This window comes from Crotalus tigris, unplaced genomic scaffold (assembly GCF_016545835.1).
Source record: "Crotalus tigris isolate CLP2741 ecotype Arizona unplaced genomic scaffold, ASM1654583v1 scf7180000017903.3850313, whole genome shotgun sequence".
Lineage (NCBI taxonomy): Eukaryota > Metazoa > Chordata > Lepidosauria > Squamata > Viperidae > Crotalus > Crotalus tigris.
This window is the reverse complement of record NW_024096713.1, coordinates 3,278,547-3,305,791: the sequence shown is the minus strand read 5'-3', so window position 1 is coordinate 3,305,791 and position 27,245 is coordinate 3,278,547. Positions and strand designations below refer to the sequence as shown.

General features: G+C 36.8%; 1 protein-coding gene and 1 long non-coding RNA gene across 2 annotated transcripts in view; one reads left to right on the top strand and one right to left on the bottom strand.

Moving 5' to 3' along the window:
* NOCT (nocturnin) overlaps positions 1–3,161 on the bottom strand; it is a 78,305-nt gene extending 75,144 nt beyond the window's left edge. The window contains exon 1 of the mRNA XM_039344398.1: positions 3,100–3,161. Within this exon, the coding sequence (XP_039200332.1) occupies positions 3,100–3,154 (55 nt within the window). The 5' untranslated portion in view covers positions 3,155–3,161. The remainder of the gene's footprint in view (positions 1–3,099) is intronic.
* LOC120308387 lies at positions 1,047–27,245 on the top strand. Its single transcript, XR_005556839.1, has 3 exons — positions 1,047–1,226; positions 10,330–11,024; positions 26,768–27,245. It is a non-coding gene; the product is annotated as an uncharacterized LOC120308387 (long non-coding RNA).

The window sequence follows — 27,245 nt, the reverse complement described above, 5'->3', positions numbered from 1 at the left end:
CTATAATGCACAACTATTGACAGTATTCAATTGTCACCTCAAAATAGAAATATGTTCATCAAATCCATTAAAAATATCATCAGGTATATCATCAAGGGGAGTGATCAGGCAATTTTTGCATTGACCAGAGAACTGTATAACACTTGACAGGCAGATATATCAGGCCTTCTGAAGTTGCATCGATACATGGATTTTAAATTCAACAGTGTAGAATCTTCTGTAATAAAATCAAGTATTCTTTTGAGATGGTGCTATGCAACTGAACATGAATTTGGCAAGAACCAATTTAACAGAGTTAATACATCTATAAACACAATCTATTTGCAACAAAACAAAACAGTATTATATGGATATTACAAGATTCAACATTTGGACTAATGAGAGATAGAAAAGAAAGAAGATTGAAAAAGAGCAGAATTCTATGGAATTTTGGAAGCCAATGTTCTGAGTTGTATATCTCCATGAAGTGATAACCACTACTACCTGAGACTGCTTCCTCATCACATAAAGGGGATGGTATCTTTTGAATTGTGGAAGACACATAATGGACATATCCTTCCATCATTCAAAGTTACCTGCAGAGAGAGAGGAGTGTTGCAACCTGATGATTATTGGCAACAAACTATAGAAGATCTGGAAAGAACAAAAAGATCCAGAGCAATGAGAGATTTGTTTGTCAGTCTGCTAAAATCAACATTCCATGGCCAGGTAATTCATGTTGTAAATAACTGCTTGTCCAAAGTATTTATTTGTGCACTTTGTGACAGAATTTACAGAAAATGAGATGCCTGATGAATCTAATTTACCATTAGCAGCAATGCTAACACAAATATTTAGTTTACTTGTATTGACTCTAGTCTGTATGTGCCTTCAGATCAGTTTTTCACTCCTGGCCACTGCCTGGACTAGTTCCTGTATTTTTCTTGGCAAGGCTTTCCAGAAGTGGTTTGCCCTTGTCTTCTTCCTAAGGCTGACAGCAAATGAGCATAAGGCCACCCAGCTGGTTTCATGCCCAAGGTGGGAACCAACTCAGGGTTTCCTGATTTCTAGCCTGGTGCTTTAACCACTAAACCAAATTAGCTCACCAATAGGATCACCAATAAAAATAGGAAAACTTTGACGATCAAACTCAGGATGCAAGTTCTTTTGTCTTTACAGTTAAACTTCATTTTTGTCTTATGAGTCCTGACACCATACAACAAAATTATTATGCATTTGGAGTTATGGTAAGCTTTCATTTTCTTTATAATGGCACTTAGCTTTTTGTGAAAATAGGAGGAGCTATTGGAAATAAACAGGCACCTTGCAACTCATGGTAAGCCAGAGTTCTTCTAAAAGAGAAATAGACCAACATATAATCCACAATTTACATAAGTCCTCATAGATGTCAATAATTCAATGTCTGCCTGACTTGTCTTGTCCTATATCCCACTGAACTCATTAGAACTAAAATTTTAACATAAGCAGATTTTTTAAAATTAAAATGTACATTTTTATTAAACAAGTTATGTTTGTTTTGAAGTGCAAGACTGTAAATTTCTGCTGACTTTTCTGGTAGATTCTGATCTTATTTTACTGTAGTGTTAGTAATTAAAGAAAGGAAATATCAGCTGATAGATAAATACATCTCCTTTTGTTATGATTTTATACAAATGCTAACTCTGCAATTTAATGGAGTTTATTTCATTCTGTTTACACTATCATTGTCAAGGTCAAGAGATGAAGCATAGGGCTCAATCTATTTTGTACTATTGTATTAGAGTTTGTTGCCCAAAACCAAGGGAACTCAGGAAGTAGGTCATGAGATGGGGAATATTATGCATAGAATGATGATGCAAATACGTAAACAAACTGAATAACTCAGTTTCCTGCATGACTAGTTGCTCAACCAATAAATAACTCAGTTTTCTGCATGACTGGTTACTCAACTTTTCTTTGTATAATAATTTGCTTGTAAACATCCACAGAAGAAAGTATAGATAACATAGAATCTTTACAACAGCAATCATACCTTTGAGTGCTCTAAAGTTTTTGATATGCATGCTTTTAAAATTTTGGATTAACAAGCCTCAAAGAACTGAATTAAGCAAATACCATTTGGATTACAGTATAGCAGACTATAATTTCTTCTGTCTAATATACTGATTACTCTCCTTCTCCCCATGTTTCACAGGTGACATAAAATAGAAAGTATTCACTGCATAGCCAGCATTTATTTTTATTTCAAGAGAGTCCCCCTGTAAGACAGGATGATGATGATGATGATGATAATAATAATAATAATAATAATAATAATAATAATAATAATAAAGTTGGAAGGGACCTTGGAGGTCCTCTAGTCCAATCCAAGTTTCCTGCTCAAGCAGGAAACCCTATACCATTTCGGACAAATGGCTGTCCAGTTTCTTCTTAAAAACTTCCAGTGTTGGCGCATTCACCGCTTCTGGAGGCAGGTTGTTCCACTGGTTAACTGTTCTAACTGTCAGGAAGTTTCTCCTTAGTTCTAGGTTGCTTCTCTCTTTGGTTAGTTTCCACCCGTTGCTTCTTGTCCTGCCTTCAGGCGCCTTGGAAAATAGCTTGACTCCCTCTTCTTTGTTTTACCAGACGTAATAATTAGAATGTTAAGTTAGAATAGTCTTTCTTTTTAGCTGTTACTAACCATGCAATCATACATACAGATTATTTAAATATAGTTGTTTTTAGTGAGACTCAATCTTCACTGACAGAAAATAAAATGTTTCACCATAAACATCATACAAATAAGATACATGGGAAATATCGAACATGATATTTATGCATATTTAGCTTAAGATTATAAACTAAAATAAATCCCAAACCTTTAAAAATTATCATTTGCCAGTAAAATAATATACTTGCAAAATGATAACAGAATAATTATATACATATTATAAAATATGTCACACTTTAAATAGTATGGTTAAAATCTAACTGATTCCATGCCTTTTTAAAGATATGAAATGGTTTATTAATTTATTATATTTATGAATTGCTCTCCTCCCTCATAGAGCAACTTGTCAACTGTTTTATTTTAAACTGTACTCAGTATAAGCATATAGTTATATGACTTTTATTTTTTACCTTCAGATTTTTCTTGACCCCTGGCAGCTTGCTGCTTTCTAAATAACTTTTCCATAACTGGCTTGCTGGTGCTTTCTTCTTACAACTGAGAGAGTAACTAGCTTAAATTTATCCAACTGTCTTTCAGCATTTTTTATAACAAGTTTTTATTGGTTTTCCAATTTTACATTTAAATATTTGAAAAGTAGAGTGGTGATTGCGTAATCAATAGTACAATAACAAAATCTTTAGTACATTTCTCAGGTTACATCATCAAAAAAATTCCTTCTCTATTTCCCTTAACATTTGCTATATCATATTTAAGCTAGTAAATTTCTAATTATAACAAGCTCTGTTAAAACATTTATCATTATATTTTTACTTATCCATATCCATATCCTGTATTAAATTTTACCTATTTTTTGTCAGCATTTTAACCCAATGTTTCTCAACCTTGGCAACTTTAAGAAGTGTGGACATCAACTCAGATTTCCAATGCTGGCTGGAGAATTCTGGGAGTTGAAGTTCACACTTCTTAAAGTTAAGATTGAGAAATAATAATAATAATAATAATAGTAAAGTTGGAAGGGACCTTGGAGGTCATCTAGTCCAACCCCCTGCTCGGGCAGGAAACCCTACACCATTTCGGACAAATGGCTGTCCAGTCTCTTCTTAAAAACTTCCAGTGTTGGAGCATTTACTGCTTCTGGAGGCAAGCTGTTCCACTGATTAATTGTTCTCACTGTCAGGAAGTTTCTCCTTAGTTCTAGGTTGCTTCTCTCCTTGATTAGTTTCCACCCGTTGCTTCTTGTCCTGCCTTCAGGTGCTTTGGAAAATAGCTTAATTCCCTCTTCTTTATGGCAGCCCCTGAGATATTGGAATACTGCTATCATGTCCCCCCTTGTCCTTCTCTTCGTTAAACTAGACATACCCAATTCTCGCAACCGTTCCTTATATGTTTTAGCCTCCAGTCCCCTAATCATCTTTGTTGCTCTTCTCTGTACTCTTTCTAGAGTCTCAACATCTTTTTTACATCGTGGTGACCAAAACTGGATGCAGTATTCCAAGTGTGGCCTTACCAAGGCATTGAAGAGTGGTATTAATACTTCGCGTGATCTTGATTCTATCCCTCTGTTAATGCAGCCTAGTACTGTGTTGGCCTTTTTGGCAGCTGCCGCACACTGCTGGCTCATATTTAAGTGATTGTCTACTAGGACTCCGAGGTCCCTCTCACAGTTACTACTATTGAGCATGGTGCCACCTATGCTGTACTTGTGCATTTGGTTTTTCTTGCCTAAATGTAGAACCTTGCTTTTTTCACCATTGAATTTCATTTTGTTAGTTAGTGCCCAGTGTTCAAGTCTGTCCAGATCCTTCTGTACCTGAAGCCTGTCTTCTGGAGTGTTGGCTATTCCTGCCAGCTTGGTGTCATCTGCAAATTTGATGAGTTCCCCATCTATCCCTTCATCCAAATCGTTGATGAAGATGTTGAAGAGTACTGGGCCCAGAACAGAGCCCTGGGGCACCCCACTACACACTTCCCTCCATATAGATGCAGTTCCATTGAGGACCACTCGCTGAGTACGGCCGGTCAGCCAGCTACGGATCCATCTGGTGGTGGTTCTGTCTACCCCACATTTTTCTATCTTGTCAAGTAGTAGGTTGTGATCTACTTTATCAAATGCCTTACTGAAGTCCAAGTAAATTATGTCCACAGCATTCCTCTGATCCACTAATTTTGTCACTTGGTCAAAGAATGCAATAAGATTTGTCTGGCATGATCTATTTTTGACAAACCCATGTTGGCTTTTAGTAATGACTTTGTTTGCCTCTAGGTGTTCGTTGATTCGTTGTTTGATTATCTTTTCCAGGATCTTCCCAGGTATTGAGGTCAGGCTGATAGGTCTGTAATTTCCTGGATCCATTTTTTTTCCTTTTTTGAGGATGGGAACTACATCAGCTCTTTTCCAGTCCTCTGGTAGTTCCCCTGTGTTCCAGGATCTTTGAAAAATATAGTTCAGTGGCTCCGATATCACATCTGCCAGTTCCTTGAGAACTCTGGGGTGTAATCCATCTGGTCCTGGCGATTTGAACTCATCTAGGCTGGACAGGTGCTCCCTAACCATTTTCTTGCCTATCTTAACTTGTGTTTCTGTTTTGTTTTTTATGGCACTATTTTTGATAGGTTGGTCTGTTTTTTCCCTTTGTGTAAAGACAGATGCAAAAAATGAGTTAAATAGTTCTGCTTTCTCCCTGTTGCTTGTCACCTTCTTGCCACTTCCACCCACTAATGGACCAATCATTTCCTTCACTTTTTTCTTGTTTTTTACATGTTGAAAGAAGCTTTTTTTGTTATTTTTGACTTTGGTCGCAAGCCTTAGTTCATTTTGAGCCTTGGCTTTCTTCACTTCATCTTTGCAGGCTCGGGCTATTTGCTGATATTCTGACTTAGTTATGTTCCCCTCTTTCCACTTTCTGTACTTGTCCTTTTTATCTTTCAATTTGTCAGAGAGTTCTTTATGCAGCCATGCTGGTTTCTTTTGAGAGCTGTTATTTTTCCTCTTTGTTGGTATTGTGCTAGACTGTGCTTTTATTATCTCATTTTTCAAAATTTCCCAAGCTTCTTGAGTTGTTTTCCCCTTGAGGATTCTCATCCATGGAATCCTTCCCAAGCCCTCTCTAAGTTTATTGAAATTAGCTCTCTTGAAGTCCAAGACTCTAGTTTGACTGTGTTCTATTGGTTGTGCTTCTATAATGTTGAATTCTAATATTGCATGATCACTTCCTCCCAGGGTTCCTATGGCTTCAACACCGTCTATCATTTCATCTCTGTTAGTGAGAATTAGATCCAAAATGGCTAATCCCCTAGTTCCCTTCTCTACTTTTTGGGAGACAAAGTTGTCTGCTAGGTTTGCCAGGAACCTGTTTGATCTTCCACTTGGTGCGGAGTTTGTCTCCCAGTTGATGTCAGGGTAGTTAAAGTCCCCCATTACTATTGTGGTGTGCTTCCTACATACCTTAGTTAGCTGACTAGCAAAAAGTTCATCTATTTCCTCTGTTTGGTTGGGTGGTCTGTAGTATACACCTATGGCAATGTCATTTCCCCCCCCTTTTATATTGACCCAAATGCATTCAAGACAGTTTTTATCATTGTTGTACTCTATTTCTGTGAAGATGTAGTTATTTCTTATATAGAGAGCAACTCCACCTCCTCTTTTATTTGGTCTGTTTCTTTTAAATAATTTAAATCCCTCTAGCTGTGTGTTCCATGTGTGAGTTTCATCCCACCATGTTTCCGTAATGGCAACAATATCGTATCTGCCCTCGTTAACCTGAATTTCTAGTTCACCCTGTTTGCTGTTCATACTCTGTGCATTGGTGTATAAACATTTGAGTCCTTTGTGGGTGGCCCTGTGTTTCCTTTCTACATAACGTGTGTGGTGCCTGAGTTCCCCTATTGTCTTACCACCTATTTGGTTAGTGCACTTTATGTGGCACTCGCTATTAGAGGCTTCATTTTGATTTGTAGCAAGGTTGGTATTCTTGTCCACACACACGTCTATGCTACATGCACTGATAGCCCTATAGTTTTTAAATTGCCGGGGACAGGGTTGTTCCGTATCAATTAACTCCCTGTCCCCGCTTAGATCAAACTAAGATTAAGTGGCATTAATCAGGTGTTGTGAATTACCTATGATAACAACCCTGTTAGTTTTGTAGTCTAGTGAAATATGTACACAATAAATATAAAAGGCACTTTGCAGGGTAAGTTTATTTAGTTTAGTTTATTATGCAGATTTTCAGTTTTCTCATTCATTCTTAGAGCAATTGAATTATATATTTGCAGAATTTATTAGGCTGATGATATGTGGCTTGACATATAACTTACAACTTACACCATTATTATGTTTGGAGAATATAAGGCATTTAAACTTTTATCACTATTATCTAGGTTCACTTGACTCCAACAATGATAGAATTTTAAGTATAATTTAATCAGAAATTTACTCAGGATTTTAATCTCTTTCTGGAATATTTTGACCTTCATCTATTCCTCTGATCAGATTTTTCATATTAATGCTGGTAAAACAATGGCAATATTACTTTATTTTTCTAACATTGAATGATTTATATGAAGATAGGGGTGTAATAGCATATATTCTGGAGATTTTTTACATTGTAATATGATGGCCATCTCAAAATGTTCTCTCTTCTCACACTTTCTTCTGAAGTTCTTTTGTAGGATCAGTATACTTAGTTATGAAATAAGTTTCATTGCTTGTTAAAAAGGAAAAAAGTTCAGGACATAATCTGTACATACAGTATTTATCAGGGAATAAATCTAACTATATCAATGTAGTTTTGTAAAATGTTATTTAAAATATAATTGCGATCCATCTTCCTTACTTTATTCCTTAATAACTTCTTTATTGTTGCATAAACTTCATGAATCTATATTTCTGAAATTAAACAGAATCTGCTATCAATGAAGAAACCATTTCTAGCTCAGGGTTGAACTCTGTGGTCCTTTCTAATACTAATAATATTACCTAGTTTGGTAATGAAACCTCTGCAAAAACAAACAAACTTGTCAAACAAAAAAAAAACAATTAAGCTCAGAGAGCACCAAGGACCCCACAGAATCTGCTATCTTGAACTCACAAAATCTATAAGCAAACAAGAAAACATTGTTTTACCCTTCCTTTGTTTTTGTTCCAGAATGCTGCATGGCATTCTGCAACTACACTACCTCCACTAATGAACAGTACACATCATTTACCAATAATCACAGCTTGAAGATTTGAATTTACATGAAATAAAATGGATTTCATGGAACTATCTTTCCAGCTCCCAAGTTTCCTAAATTCTAAGATTGATTCAAATTGTTTTTCTTTCTATCAGCTATATTTGGACATGAACATGCTAATCATTATTTGGGGTGGGGATCAACTGGACTTCCTAAAAAACAATCAACATTTGTCTTTTTGGCCAACAGCAGGGCCCAAAGAGCCATCAGTCCATCAGTGCTTATTTGTTTCACCCTCTCAAATTGGTGTCAAAATAATATCTTTTTCCATTCAAGAAAGAAAGGTGGTGGAAAATTGGTAGCATTTCCATACAGTTCTGTGTTTATCTTGATATAGATATGTACCATGTCCATGCTTTCCCAAATTTCTAATGCAAGATTGCAGGCAATTCTGTGTTTTGATTATTTCCATATTCCAGCATGTTGCTATAATAGGACCCAAAAGGTGGGGGTGAGCCCAAAACCTTTTCAGTGACAACACAGACTGTCCCTCCAAGCACAAACAGTGAGACTGCCAATTTTGAAGCAGCATTTATTGCTCTGAAACAACATCTCCCCATCCACAGATATAACACTGCTGGCATAGGGATATATCAGAATTGTTCACAATTGCACACTTCTGGTTATACCTTCACCTGATTAATGGTGATTCATCTTACAAGATACTGAGAGTGTCCTTTTGTAAGAAAAAATTATTCAGAGAAATTGTATTGTATGTTATTCTGTATTGTATGTTATTTTCCTTTAAATATGATACTATAGAAATAAATTTGAAGTCCAAAGTTCATTACTTTCAAGTGACATAGTTTTTAACAAAGAAATCAAGAAGTGTTGTTACATTACAGAGAAAAAGAGGTTTGTTGCAGTTCACCATATATTTATCAAGAATCCATTTTGCAAAGTCTTAGCTAATAAAACAAATATAAGCCTGCTTCACAGAGGATAGAATCAAGTCTCAGAAGAAGGCATGATTTTTCAATCATTAAGGAGGGATAATTACTTTTCAGAGTCATTCTCCTACCTAGAAGAACAACTCATCCGTTTGTTTTCATTTGTGGGATATGTAGTGGATAAGGAGAAAAAAAAGTTGCACAGCAATGCAAATTTGAATAATTGCAGATGATTATGCCATAACAGAACTTGAAAAAACATGCCAGAAAGATTTTTTAAACCTAGAGCACAAAGAACTCTCAAATATAATGTCTGAGCCAAAGAAATCATTTCACTATGCAATAATTGTATGTGGTCGATGCTTGCTGATTGGCCCAGACGTGCCTCTTCAAGCACAATAAGATGATAATCAATCATTTGACTTGCTTTTGTCTTGGCAAAGTTATTTAGATTTCAGCCAGCTGGTTAATAGCCTTAGGGCCACCTGCTTGACTGAAACACAGAGAATTTCCTTCTTGCTACAAATGAAATCGGAGTATATTGATTTGTGTGATAATTTGGGCTTGGTGGTGATGATTAAGTTTGGCCTCTTAGTCTCCAGCTGAAATTCAATTCAGATGAATGGCTGCCCTTTTGAGTCCTACAAAACAACATTGCATGCTGTCATCACTAATACTCATAATGTTGATTGTCTCTCTCCCCCCCCCCCCACATTAACAAAGCAAAGAACGCCTGGCTTCTTCTCAGTTTTGTCCCAGCTCTAGGCAATTGAAATAATAATGATAAAAGTGTACTCACAGGATAATGAGAAAGTGCAGAACTTAACTAGAGCGTTCAAATATTTCAAATTCCTCTGCCATTCTACAAGACAAAATTTATGCTGAGGAGAGAACAAAGTATTTTCATGACAATATGTTCTTTATGGTAAAGTGCTTTATCTGGACTAGGTCCAGGAATTATGCCTAACTTATTATGGAATATTACTGGATAGATAGTGTATAGTCCTGTGATATGCATTATAAACAGATTTCAAATATTCAATTTCCTTCACATCTCGCTTTGAGCTTATAAGAAAATTACTAAGTGGGATAATGTTACTGTTTTGTTTGCCCCTACAATTTCATACAAATTTGTGTAGCTGAATTTTGGAAATCTAATTTTTGGAAACTTGTGGAGGGATAACTTGGGCCATCTCAGCCCATTACCACAAACATTATGGGCAATATCTGAGAGATATTTGACCAAATAACCATAACACATACATTATGATCTATTAATGTTACATAACCATTCAGCACCCTAGTTCAAAGGGTATCCAACTTTCTAAATCAACCCCTATGAGCCTATAGTTACCCCACATGGAGAAGAATAAACATAGTGATAATCATAGAATAAATCAGTAAGAAAATGGTTGGTCACCACTAACTCTGGATCTTTCTTAATTTTGCATTGTTTTTAAAATTAATCCCTGGAAGGATTTTCTTAGACAAAGCAAGCAATATTTAGAGTTTATCAATCATTATTCTCCTTTTCTTTTTATGCTTCCTTTGCAGTCCAGCTCACATTTTGGCTTTGCCTGTTGCCTGAGAGGCACTGCTAGACTAAGAATGACGGATGTCGCTATTTCCACATCTAAGGAAAAAAAAACTCCTCCAAGATTCAATCTCAAGATTGTCATGATGAGAGAAGATGAATTTCCTGCCTCCACCTCATCACAATTTGCAGTACCAAAATGAATCAATTTCGTACCATGTGGTATTTTTGTTGCAGACCTTTGACACAGATCACATCTCAAGTAAAATAATAATATATTGTATCAGATGTCTTGCTCAGGCTACAAAGAAAAAACATTGTACAGTACAGCATATTTACATTAATATGACAAAAGTTATCTCTCTCTCTCTCTCTCTCTCTGTGTCTGAGAGAGAGAGACAGAGAGACAGGAGACAGAAAAAACAGCTCCAATCATTTTACTTTTTTTGCAAAATAAAATTTCCGTTTTTACATATATTGGATCAAAATATCTTTGTTTAATCAATACAAATCAAAACGGCTACAAATGAAAATGTTTATTTTTTTCTAGTCTTATTCTAGAATTGACTGCATGACTTTTTAAGTCCAGTGGTCCTCAATTTGCTCTATTGCCTGATCTTGAAAAAATCTAACTGTTCTAGTCTCAAGTTTCTATTCCTATATTGCTGCTGGGGTGTGAAAAATGCAACAGACTACAAAGAGATTCAAATTACAGGTAATCCTCGTACTTGGAACAGTTCATTTAGTGACCATTTACAGTTACAATGGCAGTGAAAAAAGTGACCTGTGAACATTTTTCACACTTAAGACTGTTGTAGCATCTCCATGGTCAAGTGATCAAAATTCAGATGCTTTGTATTTCTGACAATTCCTGGGGGTCATGTGATCAGCTTTTGCAAACTTCTGACAATCAAAGTCAATGGGGAAGCCAGATTGACTTAGCAACCGTGCTACTAATTCAACAACTGCAATGATTCACTTAACAACTGTGGCAAGAAACTGTAAAATGGGGCAAAACTCATTTAACAAATGTTTCACTTAGCAATGTAAATTTTGGGTTCAATTGTGGTCGTAAGTTGAGGAGTACCCTTATCCAGCTAAATGACATGATAAGCAGGAAATAAGACTCCTGTCTGTTTTAGTAACTTTGTCATGGTTCTGATAGATGAAACTCTTCAAAAGAACTTCGAGGCATTGTTTATCTTAAAGAATCTTTTATTCAAGAAACAAAGTATCGGCACTACATAGTCAAAACCAGAAACTAAATTCTGCTCCCCTGGATACAAAGTAACAAAGTACAATCCCCTCCTCCAATAAATAGTCATAAATCACATTCCCCAATTAGCTTGAAGTGAGGGCTTTCTCCCCAGCTCTCCAGCCCACCAAAACACAATAAGCTCTGGGCCCAATGTCCTTGGGTTCCTACAATTAAGTTATTATTGTTATGACTAGCTGGACTCTCATCCCTGTTCCCCCTCCCAGCAGCAACTAATTCTAAAAGCAATAGAGAAAATGGCTGCTTTCCATCTGTTGTCAAAGCAAGAACATCTTATGTTAGCAGCATTGACATACTTTTTTTTTGAATGTTTGAATCTGCCTTATGGCAAATGATAGATTTGTACATTTAAGACAAAAATCCTTTGGTTAACATATTGTGCATATGGTTTGGCCATATGTATTTTGAGATATATGAAGTTCAGGTAAGAGGAGTTTATAAAAGATACTAGTGACTTTAGAGCAGTCATATATGAGATTTATCATGGACTCCAAGCTTTGGCTAGGGCAAAATGTAGAATGGTTTGATCATTTTTGGCCTGTTCTTACCAGAAAGCTGATTAATTCTTGAGTTATCCCTATTTCTTGTGTAGTGGGAGTTCATGTTTAGTTTGTTCACATGTTTCAAGAAATATTTCTCCTTACCACATCATCTCTTGTTGTGGTGATTGATACAAATGGATTGCCAGTAAGCTGGTATGGAGATCTTTGCTTGCTTTCCTGGGAAAGGAAACAGAACAGAACAACTGAATTTAAAACAAGGCATTATTTTCTTAATCCAAGTAGGTATATACAGAAGTTATCACAACATTATTCTAGGATAACAACAATTATACCTAATCAAATTTAATGTGCCAAAATGGATGATTTGCAACAGTCCTTTAAAATCATATTGCAGTACATTTTATATGTTCTGTAGCAATTGTGATACATTTGCAATAGTAGCGAATATCTGTAGCTCGGGTGTAGGATGAGGGTTTGTACTCCAAGCTTGATGTTTGGTTTCTGAATGTTTCATTACCAGGCTAGGTAACATCTCTAGAAGAGTTTAGGGGATGTCAGTGTCAGAGTTCTTCTGCTTATAAGGGCTTCCGGTGTGGGTGGGTTGAGTGAGGGTCTTGTGATGGGTCAGGTGTGAGTCACCAGTAAGAGTGTTGTGATGGGTCTTATGATGGGGAGGTTACATCAGGTCCAGGTCATTGGGAGGTGAACTGCTTTTGGGGGTTGCATGAGTTGGTTGAGGGTCAGTGCTGCCTCTGGTTGGCTGTGTGGTTGATTTGGATTTTGAGGGTTTCGTAGGCTGGTTGTAGGTCAATGTGTCTGTTGATGGAATTTCTTGTGGAGTGCCAGGCTTTGATGAACTCACAAGCATGGCAGATAGTAGTGTGGACGATGACTTTTGTGTTGATCCAATTGAACTGGTGCTGTTTGGTGTCAGGATGGGTAGAGATTAAGGATTTGGGATCGTGGCGTTTGACAGCCAGCTGTTGTTCATGGATCCTGGTTTTTAATTGATAGATGTTTTTCTTATGTAGAATTGGTTGCAATTGTTACAGTTGATTTAGTAAATTACATTGTTTCTTTCATTCTTCTGTATCGTGTCATTGGTTCTTGATAATTCCTGGTGGAGCATGGCTGTGGGTTTGTGGGCTATTGCTAATCCTAGGGGTTGGAGAATTCTGATTGTCATAACTTTTTGTGCATGGTAGGGTTAGTTTTTGCATGGTGTATGGTGTGCTGTGGTTTGAGTGCTATGTGTCGGAATGCTAAGTTTTTTCGATAGCCATTATGGATAAAGATGTCAAGCAGCTGTTTCTCTTCTGCTTTTCTTAGTGTTGTGGTGCTGCAGTGTGTCCTGGCCCTTCTGAACAGGGTCTGGACACAGCTTCTTTTGTGTGCAGTGAGCTGATTGCATGTAAAGCTGAGGATCTGGTTCGTGTGTATGTATTTGCGGTAGATGCGGGTTTCTAGTTCTCTATTTCTTGTCTCCTTATGTAGATGTCAAGGAATGGGAGTCTGTTGTCTGTTTCCTCTTTGTATGTGAATTTGATCCCAGGAATTATGTTATTGAGCAGATGGCATTTCTTCAATTTGGGACCATTTGATCATGACGAAGGTGTTCAATGTAGCATGTCCACAATTTTGGTTGGATGGTGGATAAACTGTGGATTTGAGTTGTTGTATGACTACTTCTGCTATTAGGTCTGATAGGGGTGATGCTTGTACTTGCTTGTTGATTCTCCCATTAAACTTGAAGTATGTTTTGAGGCATAGATCCAGGAGTTTCATGATGCTTACTGTGGACATGGAATGTTCTGTAGTGGCATCCTGTTTGTGGGTATGGTGTTTAGTGAGTAGGTGGTGTATGGTTTATTTAGCCAGGTTGATATCAATTATGTTGAAGAGGGCGGTGATGTCGAAGGAGACCATAATTTGTTCCTTGTTGATCTTGGTGCATTTGATGCATCGGAGAAATTGTTCTGGGGAGTTTATTGAGTGGGTTGAGTCATTGACCAAATGTCTGAGTTTCATTTGTAGGGTTTTTTCTAGTTTGTAAATTGGTGCTCCAGGCAGAGAGACAATTGGGTGTAAGGGAATCCCATTCTCGTGTATTTTTGGGACCCAGTAGAACCTGGGTGTGGAGGAGTCTTGTGGTTGCATGTGCTTTTTCCCTAGTGGGTGTTAGTTGTTTTTCTTTTTCCATTTTTCTTAAGGTGTCTTTTATTTTGTTCTCTAGCTGTTTTGTTGGATCATTGTGAATTGTTTGGTAGGTGTTGGTGTCATTGAGATGGTTTTCGGCTTTGCAGATGTATTCAGTTTTGTCCATTATTATTGTCAGTCTGCCTTTGTCTGCCAATAGGGTCACGTTGTTTTTGTCTTGTTTCAGTGTGTTAAGCGCTTTCTTCTCCTTTTGGCTGAGTATTTCATTTTGTCTGTTGCATTGCACATAGGGGATGATTTTTTGTCTGATGTCTTGTGTTTCTTGGTTCAAGTAGTGCTTTTTAGAATGTATTCAAGATTGGCGAGGAGTTCAATGGGGTCAGCATCTTTGTGGCCAAAATTGAGGCCATGTGTGAGGATGGTATTTTTGTTGTCAGATAGAGTTCTGCTGGATAGATTTCTGATCCATAGTTCTGAGTTGTTGTCTTGTGATTTTGGGATGATAGTATTGAGTTTTTCTTGTAGTGAGTTGCATTGTTAGGTTTGTGTTTTGTTGTCATTCCTGTGAATCATGCATTCTAAGGTGCCTGTCAGATCCTGTCCAATGGAGTTGAGGCATGCAATTGTGATATGTACTTAATGGAAATACTTAAATGTTTACTTGTAGACTAAAAAAAGAAAAACGTGGAACTGAGTTACATATTTAAGTACAAAGGAAATGATATGAAGGATCAAATGAGGTTCCAAGCTGCATTGGAACCAGTGTGAGAACAGAGTGGAAAGGTTTAACCTTTCCCTAGCTACTGCATTCCATGGGGCTTAGAAAAAGAAAAAGTGTTTGATGGTAATAGTCAAAGTTTGGATTTTTTTTGTGAGAGTGATCCCCAAGGGTTTTGGAATTTTGGAACAAATATTGAGTCTTGAGAGAAGAATTTAACTTTTCCCATGCATGCTTTTCTACTGGTGAAGATCAGTTGTGTGCAATGTAAATAAAGTAATTATATTATTGCTTAAGGGAAATGCCATACATGTATTTGTTAAAAGATCAGCAAACACAGTTTCTTATATATTAGCAGTTTTTTGCTGTAAAATTAATCAAAACAAATGTTTAACTTGAGAGACCTAGAGTGCCTGGGATGTACAGTATATTGGAACATTATATAATGACTTGTTAAGATTTTTTGAGGATTTGAAAATATCTGACAAATAAATTCCATTGGTAAAAATAGAAAATTTCTATAGGAAAAACCCAGTTTAGTTATTTAATTATCTTTGTTGTTGTTAATTGAGAAGTCGTGTCCGACCCATCGCGACCCCATGGACAACGTTCCTCCAGGTCTTCCTGTCCTCTACTATTTTCTGGAGTCCATTTAAGTTCACACCTACTGCTTCAGTGACTCCATCCAGCCATCTCATTCTCTGTCGTCCCCTTCTTCTATTGCCCTCAATCTTTCCCAGCATTAGGCCCTTCTCCAGTGAGTCCTTCCTTCTCATTAGGTGGCCAAAGTATTTGAGTTTCAACTTCAGGATCTGGCCTTCTAAAGAGCAGTCGGGATTGATCTTTTCTAGGACTGACTGGTTTGAATGCCTTGCAGTCCAAGGGACTCGCAGGAGTCTTCTCCAGCACCATAGTTCAAAGGCCTCAATTCTTTGGCGCTCAGCCTTTCTTATGGTCCAACTTTCACAGCCATGAATTAATTATTTTACTGTACCCATAATGCTAATTTACTTTTGGGATATGCAACATTATGCAAACTACCTAAAAGGTAAAAAATAATAAATTAATAAAATTGATTGTATGAAATGTGGTAAGAAAAAAAATACAGCTAACTCTTCACCATTTTGCACAACCGTTATCTAGCACATTCACAAAGCTCTAGGAGCAATTCCTCTTAGTTCTTATTGAGTCCTTAGAGCTTTATGGATCCTAGTTTGGCATTTTCAGATCACTCTGAAAGTGCCAAACATGTTTCAGGCAATTTACTCTGTCCACTTAGAATCTGGAATTTAGTTCTCTGTACCTACATGTTGTATGCACTGCTTTGAGAATCTGGCAATCCATATTGCAGAAAAAGTATCTATCTCATTTAATGAACACATTTATTATTATTATTATTGTTGTTGTTGTTGTTGTTAAAGATTTAATCTTCAATTCGATTCACAGACTGGAACTGGAAAAACTTAATAGTTCAAGTCCTACTAAGGACCTAAGAGCTATTAATGTAATATCTGACTATAGGCAGTTCTGAGTAAGGTGGGTGTTTTTGTAAAGTCGGAATATTTAGGGCTAATAAGTTCAAACTTTCTATGTATCTAGACAACCCTTTGGGTATTGCTCCAATGGCTCCGATTACTATTGGTACAACCACTGATTTCTTCTTCCACAACCAATCAACTTTAATTTGCAGATCATGATATTTTGTTATTTTTTCTAGCTGTTTCTCTTTCATTCATGCATCACCTGGTATTGCAATATCAATGAACTAAACTTTTTTATTTTCTGCAATAGTAATGTCAGGTGTGTTGTGGGCCAGATATCTGTTTGTTTGGATTCAAAATTTCCACAAGATCTTGACCTGTTCGTTTTCAAGAATTTTCTCAACTTGGTATTCCCAGTAATTTTTGCTGCATTTGAACATTATTATTATTATTGATCATCGCACAGTCAGCCAGATGTTCAGACTGGGTTTGGCATTTTTGTCTAACTATCAAGTCCTTACCAAAGAACTGGGATAGGCAGATATCATCACAAGATGGAGCTGTTCCCAGTAAAGCTGCCTTTTGCAATTGACATGGTGAATTTCTCAATGCCAATGATGTTCAAGTGGTGCTCCAGTTGTTTTGAGATTGCCTATTACTATTGGTACTACCCTTGCTTGCCTTTGCCACAGTTGTTCCATATCTATTTATAAGTCTTTGTATTTTGTTATCTTCTCCAGCTCTTTCTCTTCTATTCTGTGGTCTTCAGGCACTGCCACATCCACTATCCAGACTTTTTTGTCTTTCTTATTGACTATTGTTAAGTCTGGGGTGTTATGTGGTAGGTGCCTGTCTGTTTGAATTCTAGGGTCTCAGAGCAATTTAACTTCTTCATTTTCTATGACTTTCCCTATTTTATGGGTCCCGCCAGTTCTTACCTGCTGGCAAATGATATTTCTTGCAGATCTTCTAATGCACCATTGTTACTATTTTGTCATGCCACTGCTTGTAGTCAGTCTGGGTGAACTTCTTGCAGTAGCTTACCAGGTGGTACACTATTTTTTCAGCTTCTTTGCAGACACGGCACTTACTGTCTGTTGCTATCTTCTCACCTCTGGCTTTATATGCATTTGTCCTTAAAACTTGGTCTGTGTAGCCAGAAGTAGTCCCTCTGTCTCTTTCTTCAACTTTCCTGCTCTTAGCCATTGCCAAGTCTTGTTATTATCTGCTTTTCCTGTTATTTTTTTTTTTAATGTACTGGCCATGTAGTGCTTTGCATCCCATGCCTCCATTCTGTTTTTCATTTGATCTTTCTTGTACGCCAGTTTGGTCAATGAGTCTTTCTGGCATACTAAATTAAGTGCATCTTCTTTATTGTCCTTCAAGTATTCTTTCAAAGCCCTCTTTTCTTCTTCAACCATCTCATGTACTTGAAACATTCCACACCCATTTATTTGCCTTGACTGGTAGAGTCTGTCAATGTTGCTGTGAGGATGAAGGGCATGATTCATTGTCATTATTTTTCTGGTCTTCCTATCCATTGCTTTTAGTTCTGCTTGAATCCAGTCCACTATTCCAGCTGTATCTAATGACTGTAATTGTCCAGGTGTTGGTTGCCTTGATGGTATTTTCTCCATTGAGTTTGGACTTTAAGATCTTCTTCCCTCTCTTGAAGTATTCATCTCTAATCTTTTTCTTGACTTTAGTGCAGGGGTATCAAACTGCTGGCCCACGGGCCGGACGCATCATGCGGGAGCCGCACCCAACCCATTGCTGGCAATGGCAAAACTGTCCTGATACATTGCACGATGTCACATGACGTCGTGAGTTTGACATGTCTGCCTTAGTGTACTTGATGTTCTCAGTTTGAAGTATACTCAGGTATTTGTAGTAATCGTATTCATCCAAACTCTTAATGTTATTTTTGTGGGGCATCTTAATTATTATTAGTGTTATTATTTAATATTTAATCTTCAATTTGATTCACAATCTGGGACTGGTAAAAACTTAACAGTTCAAGTCCTAACCAAGGACCTAAGAGTTATTAAGGTAGTGTCTGAGTTCCAAGTAGGGTGATATCATCATCATCATCATCATCATCATCATCATCATCATCATCATCATCATTATTATCATTTCAACTTACAGACTCCTCCAATCACAGCACTCAATAGCTCACAAAGTAAGAATATGCAGTAAAGTGTGAAACATAAATATGGAACAAATAAAGCTCTCAAAACAGGCTTTGTTTCAGCATTTTCCTGGAAGACAGGCAATGTCAGAGACAGATGAATTCCCAAGGTCAGATCATTCCAGATGGCTGATCCTATCACTTAAAAACAATGTTTCCAGGACTCACCCTCCTCTTACCTCCCAAAGTGGAAGACAACCTGCTGTTTCTCCTGGCATGAATGAATTGTTGACTGTAGGGAAAAGATGTAGTCCTGCAGGTAACCAGGTCCCAAACCCTAAACAATATTATAGGTTAAACATAGCCCTATAGAGGAGAATATTTGTACATCAGGGTTGAAATGAGGGTCCCTGGGGCTTTCTGACCTTCATTATTTTCTTGCAATGTTTCATTGCTTAATCTAGGTAATATCATCAATGCTGGTAGGTTTGCTCTCATTTTATCTGCATGAATAAAATATCTGCATGAAAACAATCAAGGTCAGAGAGCATCAAGGACCCCTGAAACATAGCCCTTTACATTGCACCTGTAAATGAACAAGATGCCAATTGAGGGCCTTTAAATCAGGTGGAACATATGCTCAATAGTCCACACCCATGAGAAAGTGGGCTATGGCAGCTGGTATTAACTAAAGCTTTCAAGTGGTTTTCACTGGCAGTCCTATGTAAAGAGTGTTGCAGTAGCCTATTTAGGTGATGATGAGGCATGAACCATTGTAGCCACGTATCTCAAGTAATGCTGCAACTGGCGCCCCAGCTGAAGCTGGGCAAAGCATCCCTGACCACAATTTCCACCTATCTACCTCCATCTATTTATTTCCATTTATTAGGCTGTATTATTTGCATTGAACTATTTATAAGTTACAAGAATCTTCATGGATATCAGAATTTGAAGCAACATGGTTGGTGTTCATATTAAGAAATCATATATTTTATTATTTTTGGCTTTGATATATGAACCTAGTCATTTGTGGCTTAATCAACTAGGGATAAACCATGTGTAACTTTAGGATGCAGTTATCATATGGATGTTATGGTGCAATTGTCCAATCAAAACTTGTCTATAAAATGCAGATATTACTGAAAGCTGTATTCACAAATCGTGCATTAAAGAGATTTGCTTGAAAAAATGGGTATATTAGAGAAAATAGCTTTTGAGTATTAAATAAATATAACCCAATCTTTTGTGGACTAAAAATAACTGTACTGACATAAGGCAGAATAAACATATAGTTGAAAAAGAAGGCTATCATTATTGAAAGTGGAATAGACTTATTCATGCATAGTCACTAGAGAATAAGATAATTATAGACTAACGACACTGACAAATTTATAAATACTTCTGATCATGATTAGTTTTGCTTGTTGCTGTGCTTGTTGTTTACTCTGATACATTAGTTTTTTCATTTCACCTTTGCTACATCACCAGAAATGAAACTCAGCTCAGGGCCATGCGATTATCTCAGCCAGAGTCCCATTGATCTAATATAACTGCCAACCTCAGTCTCCTGGCCATTTGGGTCAAAGCCTCTTAGCCAGATTTCTGACAAAAGCAATTTTATATATTGGGTTCTATCATATTCTCCCTTAAGCATCTCTTTTCCAGTTTCCTCATTTTGTATATATCTCAAAACTTTTATAATTTTCTTGCTCAGAATACATGGTGTCCAATGATCTTTTTGCCTTTCTTCATTTCCTTTCAATTTTAGAAAATCTTTTGAAGACAGTTAATCTAAATCCTTATATTTGTGTGTAATGAAGATTACTGTTCCCAGTGAACACACACAGACATACATCGCATTATTATCTGACAGTTTATAAACTCCTCTGTTTTCCTAAAAGCTGCTTTAATTATGTTATTATTCCAAAATTAATGGCCAATAGCCTTAGTCCTTTGCAATTCAAGTTCAATTTTATAGCTAGATGAATAGTATTTCACTACTTCTAATTCTTTGTCAGAGATCACTGTGTGCCATATTGTTGCCTTCTACTCAAGTTTTTATTTTATTGAAAATAGTGCAGCATAGCTTTTTATTTCAAAGATTAAAAATGATTTTGAATTTTAGGAAACAATTGCATGGCAAGAGGAAGTAATTTTTTGAATGGCATATGGAATATCTATTCTATAATAATGATGGGATGGGTGCAAGGAAGGTGAGAAACTTGGCAATAATTATAGAAACCTTGATTGAATTACTGTATTGATGATGAGTCTTCAGCTTATTGCTAGTCAGAATGGCTGAGTTATAATTTTATGTAAAACTCTGAAAGCTTCACATGAAATGTAGATGTGGAAGCTGGAGATACTTGTGTTGCAGTGGTTTCTTTCTATTCTCAATGGGCAGTTTCTACTATGCTTGTGGAATAGGGGAGATCAGCCAAACTGAAGCTCCTCTGACATGGACAGGTTTCAGTCCTGTTTTCTGTCCTTTTCAACATTTACATAAAGTTATTGGGAAAGTTCTAAAAAAATGCATGGAAACTATAATTAGTTCGGAATGCATTGGTCCAGATTTTGGAAAGTAATCATCAATATGCACTTGTGTTTCAAGTTCTCCACTGACTTTCTATCAGTTTCCATGTCTAGTTCAAAGTTCTGATTTTGATCTTTACAGCTTTACAAGTCTTGGCTTTGAGATGACTTCTCGACTATCTTCTCCATCAATTTTGATCTACCCAGTGCAGAATTACTTTGACAATCTGCTAAAAATTCATTATCTCTATGAGTTCAGAAATATGAAAGCCCACTATATGTTGTTTTTTATCACATCAGTTTTTTTTAATTTAAATTTCAAATATTTTATATAATGCTAATATATAGTTCCAGCGGTGCAGTGGTGAAGATGCTCACTTCTCACTTGGAAGGTTGAGAGTTCAATCCTAGGAAAGCGACACTTGTTTTTCTATCATGGTGCAAAGGGAAAATATCTGTTGCGAACTCCACATAGACATCAGAAAGAGCATCTGGCCAGTAAACGCTCAGCTCCATTTAGTCGCTCCAACTCCATCCCAAAGCAAGGGATTTTATAGTCCTAAAAAAGAAAAAAAATATGTACAGTCCCTTATAGATGCAAATGCAAAGCTCCACAAACATCTTAACAAAACAAAAAAGAAAAGAAAACAAATATCTCAAGTGGATTGGTCTAATTTTTTTTTTCTGAAGACCTAAAGTACATAACCTAACAGTAGCATTTGTTTTATCCCTTGTCAAATGCCCTGTCAAAACAAATCGGAAATTTGTTGTTTGTGTATGAAAGGTTATTCATCTGCACTGATTGAAATGATCACATATGCAAAAGAAAACTCTCATTTTAAACTGAAAAAATGGTTCTTTTATATTCTGTTAGCATACATTGATGACCTGAATGCAGAAGGAACAAAAAGGAACTTGAGTTTCAGGCTTTTCTCAGAAAAGTGTTCTGTGATGGATTAATGGAATATCATAATATATCAGATGAATAAGTATGATAATTGTTCTTATTTATCACTAGGCTAACTGAACTGATTCTTCTGTCAAGCTTTCATTCAAGCCACCCCATAAGGATTCAACATGTAACAAATGCAGTCAAAGGTCATTTCAACACTTTTTAGTCATAATAGCATAATGATTATCTTTTCATTGAAAAAATTTAAACCAGGCACACATGAGGTAATGGAAATGACCCTTTAGTTTGGAATAGAATGTATGGACAGATTATGATGGGTCCTTTTCCTAGCAGAGAACAACACAGGAACAACAAAGCAGACAAAACTCCTTTATAAAGCACACAGATCTAACACAACACAACACAACACAACACACACACAAACAGACACACTCCTACTTCATATTTTGTTTTAAATAGAAACGAGAGAGAGAGAGAGAGAGAGAGAGAGAGAGAGAGAGAGAGAGAGAGAGAGAGAGAGAGAGAGAGAGAGAGAGAGAGGAGCAGAGACATGGTTTAGTTTCCTGGATATCTAAGTCGTAACATCAAGATGCACTGGCAACATGATTTTTTCAGCCTATTTTTAAATAAAAGAAAAGATGTAATAGGCATATTGCTTTTCTGCAGTGGTTCATGTAGGTGTTATGATTTAAAGATACAATCTGGGTCGGTCACCAGGACCAGAGGTTTGCTCTTCCAAGCTTTCGGACTCATGCTGGAACCCATCCTCAGGGAGAGGGAAATTCCTTGGAGAGAGGAGTTTCCTGAGGAAGGGCTTCAGCACGAGTCCAAAAGCTCGGAAGAGTAAACCTCTGGTCCTGGTGACCGACCCAGATTGGATCCTGCAACATTATCCTAGGACATGTATATTTGCTTTCATTCATTGTGTTGTAACTCTAATCACAAGCCTGTATAAAATTTAACTGAGGCCAGTATTTTTGCTTCTGCCTTCCTTGATGAAGTTACTGTTATTATCACGTTCCTGCTATAGGTGGTATGCATTGCGTCTGCCCACCTAAACCTGGTGTTGTTCATTTATATTGGATTATATATTCCTGTCAGAGTTGCCTATGCAGGCAAAGTTGCCTGAGGATGATGGGACCTATAGTCCTATATATGTATAGATTGTTAGATTGGGAAAAGCTGGATTTCGGATACACTACAAAATCTTGGTTGTTCTCAACTGGCAGTACATTGTCTAAAGAATTAATGAGGTAGGGTTGTACTATCATCTTGGCAAATGTTTCTTTTTTGTTTTCTAAAATGTTTTTGCCAGCCTATTTGATATTTGCACCTATTTGATAATGTGTGCTTTTTTTAGCTGTTTCATGCTTTTTTATTCTTCAGATTGGTTAGGATTGGGATTAGGGTTATCATTCAATAGTTTGTTTATTTGATTTATATAGTTACCTATATTACATATGTGACTCTGAGCAACTTACAATAAAATAAATAAAAGCAAATCAAATACATAATGTAAAATAAAAACATCTAGCAAACAAACATCATAAATAACAATCAACAGACCCATGAGATAAATTCTATCAAAGTTCCACAACCTCAGGTTCAGGCTCCAAATCAAGATTTTAAGATCTTATGAAAGGCCAGCAGGACCAGGACTAATCTAATTCTAGTGGAATGAGGTCCAAAATTCGAGGGAGAAAGAGTAATAAATAAATTGGTTATACCATTTTTTTTAACTTTGGCAACTTGTCCTCCCCTCCACCCTTTGCCTGAATTATTTCGACTTAAAGGTATCTTTCACTCTGAAATGAATCATCCTTGTAAAGGAACTTCTTCAGGAGGTCTCTTCACCTCCTTCACCCCTTTCAGTTTGGGCCTTATATTAGAATTATTTCTCAGGAAGGTCCACCAACACTGGAGGGAATTTCTTGGAATTATAGATGTAGCTTCCCTTTGATTAGTTTAGAGTAGAATTACAATAACTGGAGTGGTGAATAGTTTGTTTCACCAGCAATGCTAGCTGCAGGTATTTTTTGTCTGTTTAGTTAGAGTTTGAAAATACAGAAGGTTATTGGTATCAGTAAAAGAGGAATGAAAATGGACTCAGATTAATCACCCTTTAAAAGTGAAATGAAAAATAGGAAAAGAAGTAAGCCTTAAAACAAATCCTGACTTTTGATTGTTCAGTTGATGATAACATTAATCATTCACAACTAAGCTACATACTCAAATTCTTCGCTGCTGAACTTAGACTAGGATTAATTTATTTTCCTACAGTGTAGTTTCATTGCATGTTGTATTTTAGCTATATCATTGCCCAAGATTATTATATAAAATTGGAGAAATTGGTCAAATTTATATTCTCTTGATAATAATTTGTAGGTTGGCATTTTGCCCTTTTAAAATGATTATTCCTTTCTTGGCATATACAGTATATCGAAGTATGAATGGGTAGAACAGCGGTTCTCAACCTGTGGGTCGGGACCTCATTTGGGGTCGAACGACCATTTCACAGAGGTCTCCAAACAACCCAATCCGCCATTTCCCCCCCTTTTCCTTAGCTGTGCTACTTCCTTTTATTCTATTGGCTTTTGAAAGCCAATAGAATAGACTCTTTTGAATAGAGTCTAATTCTATTGGCTTTCAAAAGCCAATAGGAATTGTCCAGGCTGTCTCTGCCCTGCTGAGCCTGCCAAAAGTCCCATTCTGCAAACAGTGCTGCAAATTGTCTGCAGCGAAAGCGAACTGTCTGGAAGTTTCCACCCCTCCCTGCTGAGCAACTACTAAAAATGTAAGTAAAAGAGGGCCAGAGGTGGGAGGTGGGAGGCCGGCGGGCGCAGGGAGGATTGCTGGCACGTGTGGGGCCTGGCAGGTGCCTTACCCTTGGGCTGGGCCAGCTGATGGCCCAGCCGGTGGTCGGCCTGCGCCGTCTCTGCCGCTTGCCAGCTACGCCTTGGCTGGCGCAGGGGGTGGCACCACGCATGCGCGGTGCTCCCAGGCAGGGAAAGTCCTCGACGTACGACCGGTTGGATAGTCCTCAACTTATGACCGGTTGGGGGTCGCGGCATTAAAAAGGTTGAGAACCACTGGGGTAGAACATGTGACTTCATCTAATTACTTTGGGTAATCTGCTTTTAAAAGTATTCTGAGGAGAAACTATTGAAATGATGAAGTCGAATTCTATTTTGCATTTAAAAATGTAATCTTTTTTCATGGATTACTCCTCACAAATGCAAATATTGCTGAGAAAACTATAAAACTACAAAAGTAGTTTGAGAATTTGGTTGGTGTTATATTTATGAGGGTGGTAATAAAGGAAATAAATAAAGGTTATTCTTTTATAAATTGTATCAAATGTAATACCAAGGTGTGAGACTATCTGTTTGCTGCTTCCTGCCTATACAAAGTGATCACAAATAGTAATCAGTAAAGACAATGAAATATGACTTGCTAAAAGCTCCCCAGGAGACAGAAATGTACGCCTTGGGCAAAAATCACTATCAGTAAGAAAGGAACATTGGCCCAAGATGAAAATTATAAGTAAAGAAGATAAGATAATAGCGGATGGACGGAAATTGTCAGGATGACCCTCTAAAAGTGTAAAACAACTTAAAGAATGACTTAAGAGAATAAAGGGGAGTTGGGAGGGCTTCCTAGGCATGGCGTGCATTGTGAAACGGTATAAAATGTATAGCTTGAAAACTGCTTTTTGCGCTCTTTGAACTCAATCCATTTGGGAAGGGTCTAAGAGGCCACACTTGCAACCACTTTTCTTTTTTTATTTTCATGTTTTCTCCAATAAATTTTTGTTTTTGTTAACCAGACTTGTCTTCGAATTGCGAGTATCAAATTTGGGAGTTTTAAATCTCACAATAATGATAGTAGAGATGTATGCACCAGAATCAAATATTTTAGCCCAAACTGTTTGCCAAAATATTATTAGCATGTAATGAATCCAAACAATTAGTTGCTTGAAGAAAAAAGGGGTATTTGCAGATGTAAAAAATACTTTATGAAACAAAGGCATTTAATTGTGTGTCCAACCACACTTGGCCAATAAAAAATTCTATTCTATTCTATTCTATTCTATTCTATTCTATTCTATTCTATTCTATTCTAATAGGGAGAGAAACAATATCAAATGAATCAGCGAGATGTCTGATGAGAATCATTCCTAAATATTTATAAATAGAAAAATAGCAAGATTTCAGTAATACTTATATGATAATGCATACACATAGAAACTCACATGTATTATATGCGACCCAGTGAAGAAATAAAAGGAAAAAACTTACTGGAATTTTCAATGAAGTGCATAGCTATATTGTCCTTTCAGGATCTTAGAGCTAAAATATTTTATGTAAACTTGAAGTAAAAGAAAGGGAGATAGAGAGAAACTAACTAGGCTTCCTATGCTAGGATCAATCCTTTTCCATAGATGAATTGTTCTCTCCCATTGTCTTTTCTAGGAACAATACATTTTTACTAATAAATTCCCTGTTTTGAGATAGACTAGTAGGTTTATCTGGGCACTTTTTCACAGAAAACAAGCTGGAAGGGTTTAGTCATAGAGGATAGACTGATGAATATTCTCTAAATGAAGAAGTAGGAAACGTAGGATATTCCATTGCACATAAAAATAGTATTTGTTCTGATTCTCATAATTGAGAAATTTGCATAATGTTAGTTTCTCTCCTTTGAAATTGTCTAAAGAATTCACAATTTCTTCTATTTTTTTCCTCAGATATATAACCAGGCATCTCCTCCAGCAAGCCCTGAAAATTCTGCAGATCTGGATGACGGCTAGCAGGCTTAATCCTTTCTCTGCACTTTTTGAGTAATGGATAGGAATGTCGTCAGCTGCCTGCCTTGTGTTCATCATTGTTGCAGTTGGCAGTGTAACAGATAATGGGATGGATTCAAGGCCACTGAGAGACAGAAGCCTGACAAGAACTCATCCATCACTTCCCTTTTAAAGGGTCTCTGTGGAAGAACCAAAATCAAAGAAGTAATTGAGGTTCAAGGGACACATGGGATTTGGGAGGATAGTTCTGCATTGCAAACAAATTTGAGCTGTCAAGTATGTTGTGTAAATGAAATATTTTTGTCAAAGCAGGGTGTTAATAACTGTCATTTATTTTTCCATAACATTAACCATAACATAATCATAGGGTTATTTTTCTTTTATGTTGTATGTAAATTAAAACTAAACATTGAAAGTA